Here is a 16,827-nt window from a genome sequence, read left to right as displayed (position 1 = left end):
CAGGCCACGGAGTAAAGAAAAGGTATTTAAACTTTGATACTAAAGAAAAAAGTAGTGAATGGCCATTAGGAGGTAGAAGGGAATGGTCTATGTTGCAGTGGTCAGTATGTCAAAAGTCCTCCACATAAAAAGACAAGCCATTGCAACTGTTAGACTTTTTTTTTTGAGGGTGGGAGATGGTTGCAACCCTTGAGAATGAACATTGGAATAGGTGACATTACCTGTACTAGTATGAATTAGGTGATACATCTTTGTCTTTGACCTTTCCATTTTAAAAATTGCTGTGCTTCATGTATATGAAGACACTTGACATACTGCCAGTTTCTATTAATTACAAGTGGAAGCTAGTTCATTCAGAAGTGTGTTGAAGGATGCACCAAATTACTTGATATTCAATTGTTCCTACTTATGGGTCACACGGGTCACCCATAACAACACTAATTGAAGATGCAATGAAAATTGAATGACACTTCACAGTTGAACCAAATACAATATTTAAAATCAACATACCCTAGAATACTTCTTTATAACTTTGGGAGGATGTAGTATCAAACTTTGGGGAGAGAAACTATTTAATATGAATATATACACTCAAAGACCACTTCATTATTATGCTTGGTAAACCAAATATCTAATCAGACAATCACATGGCAGCCAATCAGTGCAGTTGGGCATGTAGGGCCACAGAATATTTAGCATCTGACACACTTCCAGATGTGAACACTGTAGTCTTTTTTTTAGTACCAGAGTCACTTTAAAGTAAAACTTCAGCCAAATTTAACCCCACCAATATCACATTATAAATACAATAACAAAACCAGATTTTGCTGCAATATTTAGCTTTCTATCCAGAATTTTCACCTGCAGCATTCCTTCTTTTAGTCAACATCATTCAACCAACTTCTAAAAACAGTTCATCCTGGACCCGCTCCCGCCTATAACTGGGCAGTGAAAGGGAAACCAGCACAACTCCAATCTCTTTTCTCAGCATCAGCTGATTTATTGTCAACACATCAACTGAACAACTGTTTGCACTAGGAAAGGGGAATGACACAGATCAAGCAAGAAAACATTTTTATATGTATTATATCGGGTTATCCACAAGTAGCTGATTTGGGTTGTCTAATTAAGAAATATTGTAGGACACTTTGGTTTTTATATTTGACTTATACACACAAAAATTTACATTAATTAAATGATAGTAAGTAAAATATTGTTCTTTCCTCTCCCCTCAATAATAAAGTTTATAGACAACTATTGTGGTAAAAATACATATGGATATTATATATGGCTAAATAAGGCTAATTCATAAACTACTACTTTTGATGCAGTCTTTGTAGGCTAACAATCTATTTATTTTATTAATATAATTTGGTATGGAGTTGGCTTTGCGCATATTTTTTGAGTTCATTTTTTAGAAATTTTGGTTATTATATTGTATAAGTGAAACAATATTTTTATCATCCCTATTTGTATACTGTAGTGCCCTTGGATGCTGTGGGTGGTGTATGCATCTGCTTCTGTTGTCCTGTACTTGCATTCGATCCTATCATTTTTTGAGGAGGCTGCCTACATGTAATTGGATGCTTGATTATATTTCTGTAAGACACTTTGTAAATGTTTTGGTATATATTTGTTAATAGGAAATGTTTTGACATAAAATTTCAGAAGATATTTAACAGAGATCTAGCAACTCAAGATCCACAGACCATGCATGCCAGAAGGATGAACAAAGAGGACAATTGTTATATAGACAAAATTCTTGTCCTAAAAACAAATAAAGAAAGCCCACCCCATCTCTACAAAACCAACCTATCCCCCCACAAGATGTACCTAGGAATATATCTGTAAATTCACATTCCTGCTTGTACTAGCCTATTCACATGACATTTTAAAATATCCTTCACTGCTTTACTAATTTTATTTTAAGGGAGGTGGGGAGGGGGAAAACAAATATTGAGAGTAAGGTAAACCTAGGTAGGATAGGTCAAGATAATAGCTTGAATGGGGGAAGGCAAAATAGGGAGAATATAAGTAGGAAAGAAAAATAAGATGCAGTGAAAAGAAAAGAACATCTATATCACATCTGCTAATGAAGAATAAACCATGCTCTACACAATTTAGGGAGTCACATCATGCCCTCGTCAAACCATAAGTATACTACAGCATTTCATTTAAACATTCAAGACAGACACTCCAACAGAACATGACATTAAAATGAATCAGAGTAAATAGGAAAAAATAAACAATGAACACAAAGAACAACAGAGGAAAAGTGAGTAAATTCCCCAAGTTGTATAGTAAAGTAACAGTATAGTAGAGTCATTTGAAAGTTTCCGGAAGGAGTTTTCTGATATTCTATCAGTCTGTCTTTAGCTTCTCAAGTTTCTGTAAACCACACCAGAAATTGGTGAGAGAAAAAGTCTTCAGCCTGCTAAGAGAACAGCATTTCAGGTCCCAATATAGTGCAGTAATTAACTGATGAGTGTCTGTCCTAAAAAGCATAGGGCTGAGGGTGGTAGTCTGTGAACTATATAGGTAAAGCCAGAATACAGAGCCCGTAAGTTGCCCCTCCTATAAGTTGCAGATATATTACACAAGTCTGTTCAGTTCAATACAACAGGTCAGAATGTCGCCCAACAAATAGGAAGGGAATATGTTATTCCATGAAGTGCCCTAAATGTACAAGAACCTGTAAGAGGCTCAACAAAGTAAAAGAGATTTCCTTGTAATCTAAGTTTTTGGGTCTACACAGAGGATTGCGAATAGACCATGTGTTTAACGTGCTGAATTCCTAATGCAGGGCCAAAGTTTCTGCCAGCTATATTGTCTATCCTGTCAGCCACCTCTACCGTGTACTGCTTGACCACAATTAGGTTTGCTTTATGAGAGGCTTCCAAACCAGTAGCCTAGGCCCCTAAATCCATACACAAAGCAGTTTGTCCCAAAAGTCAGAAAATCCTGACAGTTGTTCGTTTATGTATGTACAACCAAACTGAATGAATAATTATGTATATTCATGTTTGGGGGTCTTAATATTCGTTTTATTTTTATTGCTGCATGCAATGATATTTTATCCATATTTTATCACTATTACACAGGGGCTGACATGGTACCTGTGGAGAGTATAGAGGTAATAGGTGGTCCCTGTAGGGAAGTACACAGGTAATAGGTTTTCATATTTGCACCTTACTTGGCTTATACTCAAACATACATAAATTAGGAGGGTGTTTCCTGAAACAAAAAAGAGCATTTGGATGACCAGCTATGTAATAGACTATTTCAATAAAATGGATCAAATACCTTTATATCTCTTAAGGACAAAAGAAAAGCCCTATCAAGTTTTTTGACTCTATTCTATGCAGTTAGAAATGGAAACAGGAACACTCGATGTTGCTGGAGACTGTTGAAAAGTCAAATTCAATTCAGAAAAGCATTTTCCCAGCAGATCTCTATAGTCAGCTCTCCTAATCTGTTCATTTTCTCCATGAAACATATTGACGTGCTGTTATTTGCTGTACTTGGAACATTTTCTTTCCCCCTGACCTTATTTCCATTTTCATGAAGTAGCATCACAGTACACTTCCCTTGAGACTCTCACCTCCAGCTTCAGAGCGTGACCTCTCATTCCAACACTTCTCCTTCTCAACCAGGTTTGATGAATCATTTATTCCAGCTGAACAATCATTTTGCACACTTTTCTACAACATCATAAATAGAGGAACTTTATGTATAATTCCTCATAGATTATTTAAATACATTGGTAAACACAATTTCAATCTAACTTTAGTGATATTCTGCATTACTACGGTAATAAATCAGCCGGGTTTGCTCAGTTCACAAAATGGCTCACAAAAGTAAAGGAGGTCACAGACTGGTCAACTTTTTTAGCAGATCTGGGGGGATATTTTTAAAGATGCCACAGGTTTTTGCTGCTTTTTTACTCAAGCACCTGCATTTTCTGTAGTGTTAATTATTTATCATACTATGGTGCAATTTTGTTTTTTGGAGTGTAAAAAAAAAGCATAATTGAAAAAGTTCCCAGATCTCAGCTATAAAAGTTATAAAAGGGTCTTTATGTGCTTTATAGGGGCTCCCTTTTAATAGCGAAGGATACTTCCTGTTCTAAAGAGGCAAGAAACAGAAGGAAATCATCACCCCAGAGGGTTGTTCCCAAAACAGGTGTCCCCATTGGAGGACTTTCCATCACTATCGCATTGATGACAGCTCATATGCCGAGTTTTCCTAATTTTCTGTCTTTGTGGCAGTTTTAACCTGGACAAATAAAAGGAATGAATTTCCCCAGCAGGAACACTGACAGAGGGTCTAACACGTCCATATTTTATCCAAAACTAAAAAAAAAAGCCTTTACATACACTTTACCTTCTTCATTTCACTAGGGACACAAGCATATTTTTGGTATAGTATTTCTCGAGGACTCTGATAGTAAAATCGGCTTGATATAATGTTGGGTTTTGTTTTTGTCTGCCTGCAACCACCTGATCTTGTTTACATCTTCCTGTGTAGTATTTCCTGGTTGGGAATTTGTTAAAGGTTGCAGAATAAATTATTAAACTTGCATGCATTATCCTAGTTTGGAAAAGCGTGATTAGGTTTTCCCGGTTGGAGTCCAAAGCAGGTGTTATTATGTCTATGGGTGTTATATACTATGAAATATATGAAAACCTGGAAATACAAGTGAACGGTCTATGACATATATAATAAAGGATATCTGCACTTACAAAAAAAAAAACTATACCCGACTATAGGTAAGAAAGGTAAATTGCATTCGCCATCTAGGATGTGCCCATGGGTAGCTATGATTACCATGGCTCTGCATTCCTAGTTTATGCTCCTATATAAACAAATGAACATAGATCTACTTGGAAGGTGCCTGGTCTGCTTCTGGCTTAAGGTCCATTAAAAAGGAAAAATTCAAATTTTGAGTCCAAAGTAGACACATTCGCAATAGATCTACCTAATAACACCTCAGATTTACATTTCCTAACTACAGGTAGGGGAGGCAATGCATATGTGTACTTACCTTTTACAAGTACAGTTATGATTTACCTTTCCAGCAGCTATCAAAAACTGAAATTTGAGATTTGGGTAGACTAACCATTTAAGACTGTCTTCCTGTGTGCATGGGTCATCTTACATTCAAGGGACCAACCTAAACAATCCAAAATAACACGACACCTGAAATCAGACTTGTTTACCTTATTCATCACAATAAACTATTGGAATGTAATAAACCCTTAGATTGTAATGTTGGAGTATATAGATGTAAAAAGTCCTCTAAAATATATTCCTGAAAACTAAATTCCTCCCAGAAAAGAACCTGTCAGTTGCATTAAGTACATCTTCTAAAAGTGTTCCATAATGGAATTCATAGTTGTCAGTGAAGCTTTAACATCTCTTGACATAACAGCCAAACCACACAGGGAATATCTTTGTTTCAAACTAAAGTGTGAAGCATAAAATATAATGTAGTTTCTTTGTGGAGGGGGTCTCGAGGTCTCCATAGGCTCCAGCATGTTTATCATAGTACTCAAAGAACTCCTGCTTTGCTATGGTCATGGAACTCTTATGGGAAGTTAGATATTCTTTATAGTACAGAGGCAATCCAGTTAGTATTTCTGTAAGAAGATCCATCTGTAAGTATTTCTGTAAGAAGATCCATCAAGATCTATCCACCAGATAGAAATCAATGAATTGTAGTAAAGCAAAGAAGTGTCTGTTATCTTTCATCTCTCCGGGATGTCCATTCTTGTAGATGCTGGAGAGTTGAACTACCTGATAATTTTTATATCTCTCTGGGACTCTACTGATTAGATTTTTCAAGACTTGCACACCTGCTGGGCCATTGTGAAGGGTTCCCTTTATCCCTGTTACTTTTACTATATATTATGCAGAATGCAAAGGGAGACTCCGATCTTTAACTGATTTCACATTACTCAATGGGACTGGAAACCCGAGCCAGGAAGTTATTATATAAAACATAAAACTTGCTACTACTGCTCATCTTGTGCTGGGTGGACATTTACATACACAAAGACAAGCTAGATAACCCTTTGGATTAACAAGTCACATCCATGTCTCTCGTTCATTGGAATACTTTTAGAAATTCAGAATCTGCGGGCCTGTACTATTCTATGCGTGCATTAGGTGCCACATGCTTATAGTATATGGAAAATCTGCCAAGGTATAAAAATTGACATTACAGAAATAGTCAGACCACAATTTAAAATGCAAAACGGACAATTGCCTCTTTGAAGGTACTATAAGCTTACAATATTTCATGTTGAGGCTGTAAAATATATTGACACATGTTGCTTGATGTGTTGCTGGTGGTACCTGTTCCTACCAACTTGAAGGGTTCTCAATGTTGTATCCTGGTACTATGTTGAGGGCCAGGCACTTGGCTTCTAGCATGTATGTGCATTGAAGCCCATTAGAAATAAATAAAATGCATTTATGAATATGTATTGCAACATGAGAAGAAGTGTAGATTGACCCGAGTGGGTAAAAAACGATAACAGTGTATACCCATCAGAGTCTTGTTAATCATTTATTCTTCAATGAACATCGAGGCTGCCGAAACACTTGGGCAAGAATCACGATTACTTTTAATGCACATGGAATATAAAATCCAAAAGCCTATTTTCCCCCTAATTAATTTCTAAAGCCCTATCTGCATCATGTCAAAGAGAGCATACAATTAAAAGAGCCTCTGCATGACCCTTTAGACTTGAAAACATCTGCATTGGGGGTAGAAGGTTGAGTGGGGCTTTGCAGCTTTTAGTATTCCATGACTAAAAGTAATTACCACTTTTTTTATCCAACTTTCAACTTGGTTTTAAATGACTTCAAAACTCAGAGGACAGAAAAAAATCATATTCAAAATTTATTAGGAGACCTGTAGACCAAAGCCCATGCTTTCAAAAAACTGATTTATGTAAATTGAGTTTTAATAATGTTCATGAATATGTAAATGTTTCAGAAGATTATCAGAAGTTATTTAAAATGAAGGTAGTATAGTTGGGACTGTGGTGCAAAACTTCCTGTGCAGAATACCCACAGCAAGAAACCTCCAACTGTTGCTTTTTTTTGTCTGTCTTAGCTGCAGTCCTGCTAACACGGAACAAAAGGCGCACAATGCAGGTACGGAAGGGACAAATGTCTCCTTTTCTGTTTAGATGTTTGATAATGTTAGTAGCAGCTCTCTTGCATAATGGGACTTTTTCATCTTAGGTTTAATGATCTTTAAACGTTTAATGATCATTTTAAAATGATTTGATGATAACAAAAAACGCACAGTAGGAAAAAACATAGGCACAGCCAAAATCTCTGCTGTGTCAGTGCTGTTTGATGGAGCAGCTTTTTTGTCCACAGTTAAAGAGCCAGTAAAATGAAAAAAATATAGTTGTATGATATTGATAGTTGTATGAATATAAACAGCTAAATATGGTTGAACATCGAGGGAGTCATTTTACCTGTGAAAGGATTTTTAGACCAGCCATTCTCAACCAGGGTTCAATGGAACTCGAAGGTTTCTCCGGGTCGGTGTTTTTCAACCGTTTTTAACATGGAGCAACCCTTAAAATAACTTTCAGATCTTAGAAACCCCCTGCTACACTCATCATATCCACAGCTCACAGTACATTGAGTGTGGTGGTCAATAAGAAGAAAGCCTCTTACATTGCTGGCCATTGGGAGGAAAGTCACCCTTCTAGACAGCCAAGAAGATCATTGGTGTCACTTAAACTGCCCTAAGAGGCACACATTGCTCATTGCTTAAGGAACCTCTAGCAACCTCTGCAGGGATCCTAGAGTTCCACTGAACCCTCTTTGGGAAACACCACTCTAGAGGTTGCTTGTGACTTCCACATTGTTGTTTAGATTGTAAGCTCTTTTGGGCAGAGTCCTCTTCTCCTTTTGTGTCATTGTATCTGCCTCTTATTCCCTACACCTATTTAATGTATAGTACTACTTTATATGTTGGCATTTTATAAATACAGTTTATAATAATATTAACAAAAATGGTTGACTTCTCACTTACTTGTAATTCATTTTTTAAGTCGCCAATCAGAATCTTGTTTTAAAATATAAAACTTAAATGATTACTACTCTGAACCTGTGCCAGTATGCAGCACTCAGCCTTCCCCGCAATGAACACATAAGTAGATAAGAAGATTGTGAATTCAAAGTAAAAAAGGAAGGAAGCATCTGCTTCTGCACATCTGCGCTTATGGCATGTAAAAGAATGCACATGTAGATGTAAATTTTTGCACATGTGCATCTCTCTGAATAGAATATTACCTATTAATGCATAACGGCTGATACAGCACTACCTGTACTGTGAAATGGAGGGAAATTGATTTTTTTTTTTACATAGACGTTAGATAGGTAGGTAGGATAAATATATGAGCCAGTAAAAGACCAGCTCATGTACATGTAGCTTCGCCAATTTACTTTCTTTAGCTGTCCCCCCTTATGTAGAGTTTTACAGGGGATTGATACTAAATCTAATTGCGGTACTAACACTATTTGCATTTAAAATAAATTACATTTGAATACTGAATACATAACTGTGATAGTTGGAGTTTTTTTTAGTTCAACCTATATACAATAAATGGTCATACTTTTACTGATATGTCCCCACTTTTTTATTAAAAAAAAGCTGTCTGTCCAAACTAACAGGTACAGGTCCTGGAATTTAATAAAACCAGAAAAGGTTGACTTGAGATGAAATGGGTAAATGTATACTAACCATTGTAGAAAAATGGAGGGACTAGCCGTCAAAACCAATTCCAGTTTCCATTTACAGCAGACCAAAACATAAAAGTACAGAATTGGTCGTTATTGATAAGTTTGAGATAACTTTTTTGACCAGTTGTATACATCAACAAATCTTAAATCTGCTCTGTTCAAAAGAAGAACTTCAAGATTTATATCTAAATTCTCTTCTTAACAAAATCCCATGGCAGTTTTAGAGAAATGACAGATCTTTTTGTGAAACAGCATTTAAGCAGATGTTACAACCTGATTTTACATTCCAATTTAGACTTGCCAACAGCTTTGTAGTAGAAGATCAGCTTAATCGAGTGTTTTAGGAATTGAAAATTAGTATGCAACAATCACAGGTTAACAGTATTCTGTGTTTATATCTCCTGATTAGAATCAGTAACCAATTCTGCCTTTATAAAAATAGTGTTTAGAGTTATGGGATACACAGCACTTTCCTTTCTAAAAGGCTAATATTTGGCTGATTTGCTAAAGTAATGACAGGTAGATAAATTTATTCCCATTGCGCTACAAAGAGGCACAAAAGCATGAGGTATTTTATTACTTGTGTGACAGAGATACATCCCTGGTAAATAGGAGCTTGCCTGGGATGCTTAAAGTGGACACAGAAGTTTCTTCAGAGGCCATTGCTTCTTAATGGCTTATACTGACAACACCTATGTCACTACTGTATAGTGATGTGGTGGTCATCAGGAGGAAACACTGGGCAAATTAGGTTTAGATTTCAGGGAATTCCTAATGGAACCAATTTATTTGGGGTCAGTGAGAAAAAAGCCTTTTACATTGGTGACCAGTTGATAGAATGTCCCTTTACAGTTGTGGCTGGAATGCCACCCCTAGATACAACATTAAAAAATCATATTGTGTGATGCATTTGGCCTTTCCAGGTGTCTTTGGCCCCAGAACTATGTTGGCGTCATCAAGTATGAGAACCTTGGGGTTCCACTGAACCCTGGGCTGAGAACAGATGGCCTGTATACCAAGAAAAGCACAACTAGTTATTTTAAACTACTTAGAAATAAAGTAGTGGATCAGCAACAGGTGACTGAGATTAGTCTAATAGGCAGACTATTCACTAAAAATGGAGCTTTAACCACACAAATATATATGTTTTTCAAAAATTACTTTAATAACGCAAGTAATATTTAAAAAAAAAAATATGCAGAAACATTAGTACGGCTGTATCCTTATTTATGCAGATGGGGTCCTTGTTTGTCCTACCATTATGTCCTGTGATACCTTGGCCGCCATTTATAGGATGTCACAGCAAGGCATTCTGACAAGGCCAGATTAGGGTCAACTGATGCCTCAAATAGAGCCCTTCTACCGCTGAACTAACAAGGCAATAAGTCTCAAGTAGTGCTGAAGGTAAACTAAAAGATAGCAAATTCAGTTTTCCTAAACCATCCTAAACTGGCCCCTAAACCAAACTACGTAACTTTAATAGGCAATATAAGCAAAGAATTAACTCATTTTAAATATTTAAACTGGTATAAAGTGCAAAATGCAAATACAAACATTAGAGGAAATCTGTACTCTGTAACCTCCCCATGTAAGACAAAATTTAAATAAATATTATATCATATCCAGCTTCCACAATTTGCCATAAAAGAAAGTCAAAAGTTAGCTGTAGCAGTGTGAGAGTTAAATGCATGATACCAATGAGAAAAATCACAAAAATGATTAAGATTTCATTACACTTCAAGGTTCTTTTTAAATTTGCAGTTTGGGACAATATAACTCCTGCTGACCATTTAATGAAGGTCCTTGTTCATACTGTTATTGGAGGACTTGTCACCTAGAGGACAGGGATCCAACACAGATACATCTGTATGTCAGATTCCGAAAATTCAAGAGAACAAAGAATGATATCTCCCTTCTGCTCCATGGTAAGATATTGGCCAATTCCACTTTTCCCAAATTAAAAAAAAATCTGAATATTTTGTAGTAAATAGAAAGGTAAAACCTTCTTCTAAAGGTTTTTTAAGAATGCAATTGTCTTGAAATTGCTTATGACAGTTGGGGAAGGTCCTTGCAGTTATACTGGATTATCCTTCTGCCAAATAAAAGTACCAGTGCAAATCAAGGTGGTGGTGGTGTAAAAGAGACCAAGTTTACTTAATTTATTCTTACTGCAAGCTTAAGCTATGTACACACATCAGATAACAATTCGTCTCGAGGGAAAATCTGACATTTGTACAGCGGCCCTCTGACATCGTTCATGGCAGACTGACGAACGACCGATTGGGACCAACTGCTGTGCTTCCCCCTCCCCACTCCATAGAACAGAACAGCCTTGTGTGCACAACTCTCGTTTATTCATCACTTTTCAAGATCATTGCCAGTGATAATCATCTTACATTCATTGGAAGTCTGTATTGAACTTTAACTTACACCTTTATTTATATGGGCCCCAATCCAATAAATTTGGGATGATTTCTGATTATAACTACAAAATATCTTTCTCCATACAGCAAGTAAAAAAGAACTAAAATGTAGTTGAGAATAGATCAAACTTCAGAAAACATATTTTGATTACTTTTTTATAAGGTATTGTATGCATAAGGTGTGAAGATATCTCATGGAAGAACACCCAAGAGAAAAGTTTATTAATTATTGATGATTGAGTCCCAGAAAACATGACATAGTAATTATAATAAAAGAAAGTAAAACAAAATATGCAAATAACCAAAATAAAAAAGATGAACAACTGACTTTGTAAAAGTTAGATACAAAAGCCTAGCAGAAACCACATGGAAGTAAACTGCAACACAGCCACTATTTTTCTAAAATTATAGCAATTGTTCCTATTGCCTATATACAAATCCAAACTTTGATCTCTCTCACATATTCTCTACCTGATCTGAACTTCACAAATACTAAAAACTTACCTTGCATAGCCTTGTATAGCTGGATATGTATTAAATGGTTGATGGGGTTGGACCTGGGTGCTCACATAGCCTCTAATGTCACCTCGAATGTCTCAAATTAACATCCAAATTAAAAAGACGGGCCATTCCTATATTAAAAGTTCAGTTTAGCAAAAAAAACATTACTTTTGCTTTGGCAAAGTTATGATAAATTAGCAAGTTGCTTTTTTGGTGGACAGTTCTATCTAATCTACATTTATACGTTAACATCCCTATATGACCCGCTATATAACTTTTCAGCTTTCTAACCCAGACTCAAACTTGGAAACAAGTACACATGATTATGATATGTTTATCAAGATTTAGAGATGATTATCATGATTATTAAAGAATACAGCAAATCTTAGCCAAGCCTTACCAGTTTGGTTCACAGGTGGTTCCAATCTTACTTGTTGTGTAACTGCTCCATCCCATAGTAGGAGGAATTGTCCATATAAAAGAGAAAACCCAGACAAACAGAATACCAATAGCGGAATGTTTCCCCCGCAGACGTAGATTTCCCAGCGGCCTGCAAATCACTACGTACCTCTCAAATGCCAGAATAGACAAAGACCAAAGAGCCACAATGCCTTAGAAATGAAAGAGAAAAAAAACAAGATTTCTAAATATTATGGGAAGTCACAATCAATTATTGACTTAATCTTCATATTAGGCTTTGGGTTATTGATTTTTGTAAAAACATTAAAAATTCAACATTCTAATTCAATAAAAGAGGTGAAGAAAAATGTGTAAACCTAATGCCAATGCTACAATTATTTTTGTAAAAACCTACAAACATTTACCAAGTTTAAATTAATAAAAGTTGGCCTTAGGTTTGGGGCATACTTGGTCTTGTAATGTAGGAAATTGCTGAGATATAATGGCACAAGGATTCTTATTTATAATATTATATGACTTGTTTCTTTAAATGTGTTGGAGATCTTGAAGTGTCCAATGTATTTAATAGGAATTTCTTGATTTGTTATGCCATGACTGCAGATAGAAGTGTCTACATATCCCCTCTTTGGTTTTACCAATAATGTGCAGTAAAGAATGTCATCAATTCTCTGATTTGGGAATAATTTTGGCCATGCAGCTGAAATCATACAAGTACTAACCCTCAATAATTTGTTAGGAATGGTCATGGAGGTGATTAATGGTGAATTAATCTGAAATGCTGGTTGCATGGCTGTCATGCTGGTCCTCTGAATTCAAAGCCTTCAGTCACTGACCCAACAGTATGGAGATGAGGATTGCTGACTTTCCAGCCTTCTTGATCAGGAAAGTACTACAGCAAGTCAGCATTGCAGCCAGATAACTAACATTTTTGGCTATCTGTAAGGGTGAAATTCTTCCCACTGGGCAGCAATGTAAGGGGAATTATTCCCACAGACCACCACACTATCATAATATGCGCGGTAGATATAGTAATTATACCAGGGGTTCCCTAAAGACCTGAAAGTTTTTTTTAAGGGTTCCCACAAAAGTTTGGGAAACACTGCTGTAGAGGTTTCTGGAGGTTCCTTAAACAAGAAGCAATTTGTGTCTCTCAGTTCAGTTTACCTGACTCCAATGTATTGTAAGGTTGACTTTTTTCCCACTGGTCAGCAATGTAAGAGACATTCTTCCACAGACCCCTGTGAGCTGTGGATATACTTATTGTAGCAGGGGTTCCCTTAGACCTGAAAGTCATTTTGAGAGTCCCCTCGTGTTAAAAAGGTCAAGAAAGGCTGGGTACAACTCTGTACCCTCTCTATACCTCCTAATAATTCAGAGTTTCCCTTTAAGCCAAACAAACCTTTACTAATAAGAAGAGTAAGAGATATTCGTTTCATGTAGCCAGTCAGTAAGGTCAGTAAGGGGAACACAGACTTTGTTTTTTTGTGATTTCGTAAAAGTCAAAGTTAATAGAAAAACAGTCTACAAGCAGATCAGAAGTTCCCCTAAGCACAACTGGAGGATCCCAGAAGTATCTCTAATGGCTCCATTTATAAAGCAGGCATTCTGACATTCTCTGGTGGGAAACTTCCAGGTCCATGTCTTTCAATGGCAGTAAGTGATTCCCACTAGGGAATGTTAGATTCCCTGTTTTATAAATAGAGCCTTAAGTGATCTCAAATACAATCTGAATGCACCTGAAAGCAACTAAAGGTGACCATCTACACATGTCCCAACACTATCCATGTGTTAAAGTTTAGAAAGTATTTACATTTATAAACAAAAATAAATATATTATGTTATATTTATAATAATAAAAATAAATACAATAAATTGTTACTACATTGGTGATACAATTCATGCAGTGCAATAAACTTTTAGATGTAATTTATATCAGCAATGCCAGGCAGGCTTTTGAAGTATCCTCCAAACTCTACAAAATATTTTATTGATATCATGAGAGCCTGCAATTATTATGTAACTATGAAATCAAAAATTATACCTTTTCAACAGTTCCTACAATGCTACAATGAAAATCTAAGAACTGATCACAGGGAACATTTCATGAGGAATAGAACTAAACAGCAATGGAAATCATTACACAGCTCATCATTTGGCTGCAGTGGTCTCAAAAAACAAGTTTGCCAGAAAAGTGCCAGAGTTACCCTTTAGAGGTAATATTCAAGGAGGAGATTGTTTGTAGAAATACTTGAACTGCTATCTGTAAATTCCACAAATGGATGATTGACAGATTGATAGAATAAATACCCAAGTGGTGGTTTGGCAATAATGGCAATGAATACACTTTTTTGTTTGGTATGTATTATTATTGGCCAGTATTTAAAGTAAAGATCTGGAAGTAACTGTATTGTCAATGAAGGTGTCTCATATTTTGTCTCATTTCTATCTTTCATATATGAAACCACAAATGGTTGCTCTAGAGTTTTTTACCCTTGAAACAACTTTCAATCTTTAGGGAGCCCCTGCTATAGATATTGTATTCAGAGGTCACAGCATATCAGCACAATGGTCAGTATGATGAATGTCTCTTACATTGCTGATCCTTACATATAGCCAAAAACATCTTTGGTATTACTTAAACTGACCTGAGAAGGAAGCCCTAGCAAATCTTTAATATGAAGGGGATATTGCAGATTACTCGGGTGTTCGGGTGTGTAGAGATCCCAATCTACAACTGAACACTTTCAATGTATTGTGTCATTTCAGCAGACATGAATATCATTTTACTTTGAGTTTAAATAGCAAACAGCAATAAGTAGCATCTACCACTGTTAAAAAAAAGAAATGTAGCTTTCAGAATAATATCACTCACAATCCTAACTTTACAAGCTAAGGGCATTTTTTCCACGTGCTAAATTGCAGAATACAGATATCTGATTGGTTACAATAAGGGGGCGTTGAATAAGAGAGTAGAAAACATTTACTCTGCAAAGTGAGTTTTAACTTTACTAAATGAACTGCATTTACTTTAATTATTCACTGACGTGTATTCAAACAAAAAAAAAACATAACTTGGTATGAAAAGTGAACTCAGCTTTACTTTATTCTATAAGTGAACATTTCTAAACACTTTATAAAGTGACATTCTTTACTCCTTTCCTTAATTCAACCCCTTTTAGTTTTTTAAAAGGTTACAAGTAGACATATCATGAGAGATGTATAGAGTCTGCCAATGCCATCCTGTTCCTGAAATTGCAGTTGTCTGGCTTTAATACCTAAGAGTTGCAAACTTGGGTCATGCAAATTATACGTTTCAGAATTCCTTACCTGTATGGTTGTTTTTGGAAGCAACTCAAAGTATTAAAGCCAAAGGGAGCGATAACATAAACATTTTGGGAAGCAATGGCAGCCTACATAATTTTCTATGACAGGTGTATTAATATTTTATCAAAACTCTGAAAATGACCCAGAACAGGTCAATGAAATGGTGTGATTAAAAATCCCAAACCTTACCAAAAAAGGTCACCGCAAACCCTTCAACAACACAAGCCCAAGGTCCCAAGTAAAAGTAGCCTTTACTATTAGTGGCGATGCTGATTGTGCCACCAACAATGGACACCAAGAAGTCGGCCACAGACAAGTTGACAATGATATAGTTTAAAGGCTGTCTTAGCTGTTTAAACTTGACGGTGACAATTATGACAATGAAGTTCTCAACAATGGAAAAAGTCGTGATCAGGAACATGAGCGCTGTCAAAAGTTGAAAGTTCCAAGGCTCGACGGATTTCAAGGGACCTCGAAATGGACTCCACTCTGTAGAGGTCTCTGGGCTTGCCTGGAGGGAGTCATTCGTTGGCATCTTGACCGTATGAACTTCTTGATAAAGTCCTTTTAGAGAGGAAAAAGCTAGGAAACTTGGTTTTGACCGGCTTCAGCTAAAGCTCATCTTTCGCCCTCTAAGTGTTAACTTGCCAGTCATTTTTGCTTTTAAATTGTCAGTTAAGAAATGCAGACGGAGTGCAGAACAATATTGTCATAAGCAGGATCAATAAACTCCAGGGAAATTTGTGTTTCATGCACTCTGCTATATATACAAGTGCATGTGCCATTGATCCATGCATGCCTGTATGTCCAAGAGCTTTTGAAGCATTCCCTAGTAGGCTATCACACTCCAAGCAGCAGTGCTGAAAACATCACTAGATATTCCTGTTTTGTAGGAGAGCACAACACTAGGATCCCTCCCTGACAGAATGTAGAAAAGGAGTTAAGGGACCCTGCCTTCTTCAGCGAAGGGAGGGGATTAACTGAGACTGAGTTTTCTTAACTGCTCCGGCTAGGAAAGTGCCAGCGAATGACAAGAGTAGTCTCACATGATACAATAGTGTAAAACACCAGACTAAGCTTAATCCGCACACTGAATTCTATGGTGCAGGCAGCACAGGGAATAAAAAGCAGAATGTAACCAGCCCAATGAAATACTAAAACCTGATCAGTGTACATTTCATCTTGTTTTATTTGAAAGATTTATTTCAATTCCATCACTATAATGATTCATTTTGCCATAGTAAATAAACCTGTTTGCAGACAGAGCTCACTTTAGTTAAAAAAAAAAAACTTTAAAGCTAAATGGAATTTAGTTCTTTAAAGGACGTTATCATAAAGATATGTCATTTTGTAAATATAATTTGTTTTCACAAATTTTCCATACTTT

General features: G+C 36.2%; 1 protein-coding gene across 3 annotated transcripts in view; it reads right to left on the bottom strand.

Moving 5' to 3' along the window:
- Positions 1-16,346, bottom strand: part of LOC140339384 (opsin-VA-like) — a 28,206-nt gene extending 11,860 nt beyond the window's left edge. The window contains exons 1-3 of one of the 3 annotated variants that reach the window (XM_072424085.1): positions 15,630-16,346; positions 12,265-12,307; positions 12,097-12,138 (exon numbers count right to left, since the gene is read on the bottom strand). In XM_072424085.1, the coding sequence (XP_072280186.1) occupies positions 12,097-12,138; positions 12,265-12,307; positions 15,630-15,975 (431 nt within the window). In that variant the 5' untranslated portion in view covers positions 15,976-16,346. Of the gene's footprint in view, positions 1-12,096; positions 12,308-15,629 lie in introns of all 3 variants that reach the window. The other 2 variants (XM_072424086.1, XM_072424084.1) reach the window with 2 other exon arrangements.
- Positions 16,347-16,827: the final 481 nt, after the last annotated feature.

This window comes from Pyxicephalus adspersus, chromosome 10 (assembly GCF_032062135.1).
Source record: "Pyxicephalus adspersus chromosome 10, UCB_Pads_2.0, whole genome shotgun sequence".
NCBI lineage: Eukaryota > Metazoa > Chordata > Amphibia > Anura > Pyxicephalidae > Pyxicephalus > Pyxicephalus adspersus.
The sequence above is the reverse complement of the archived record's forward strand: the minus strand, read 5'-3'. Positions and strand labels throughout refer to the sequence as shown.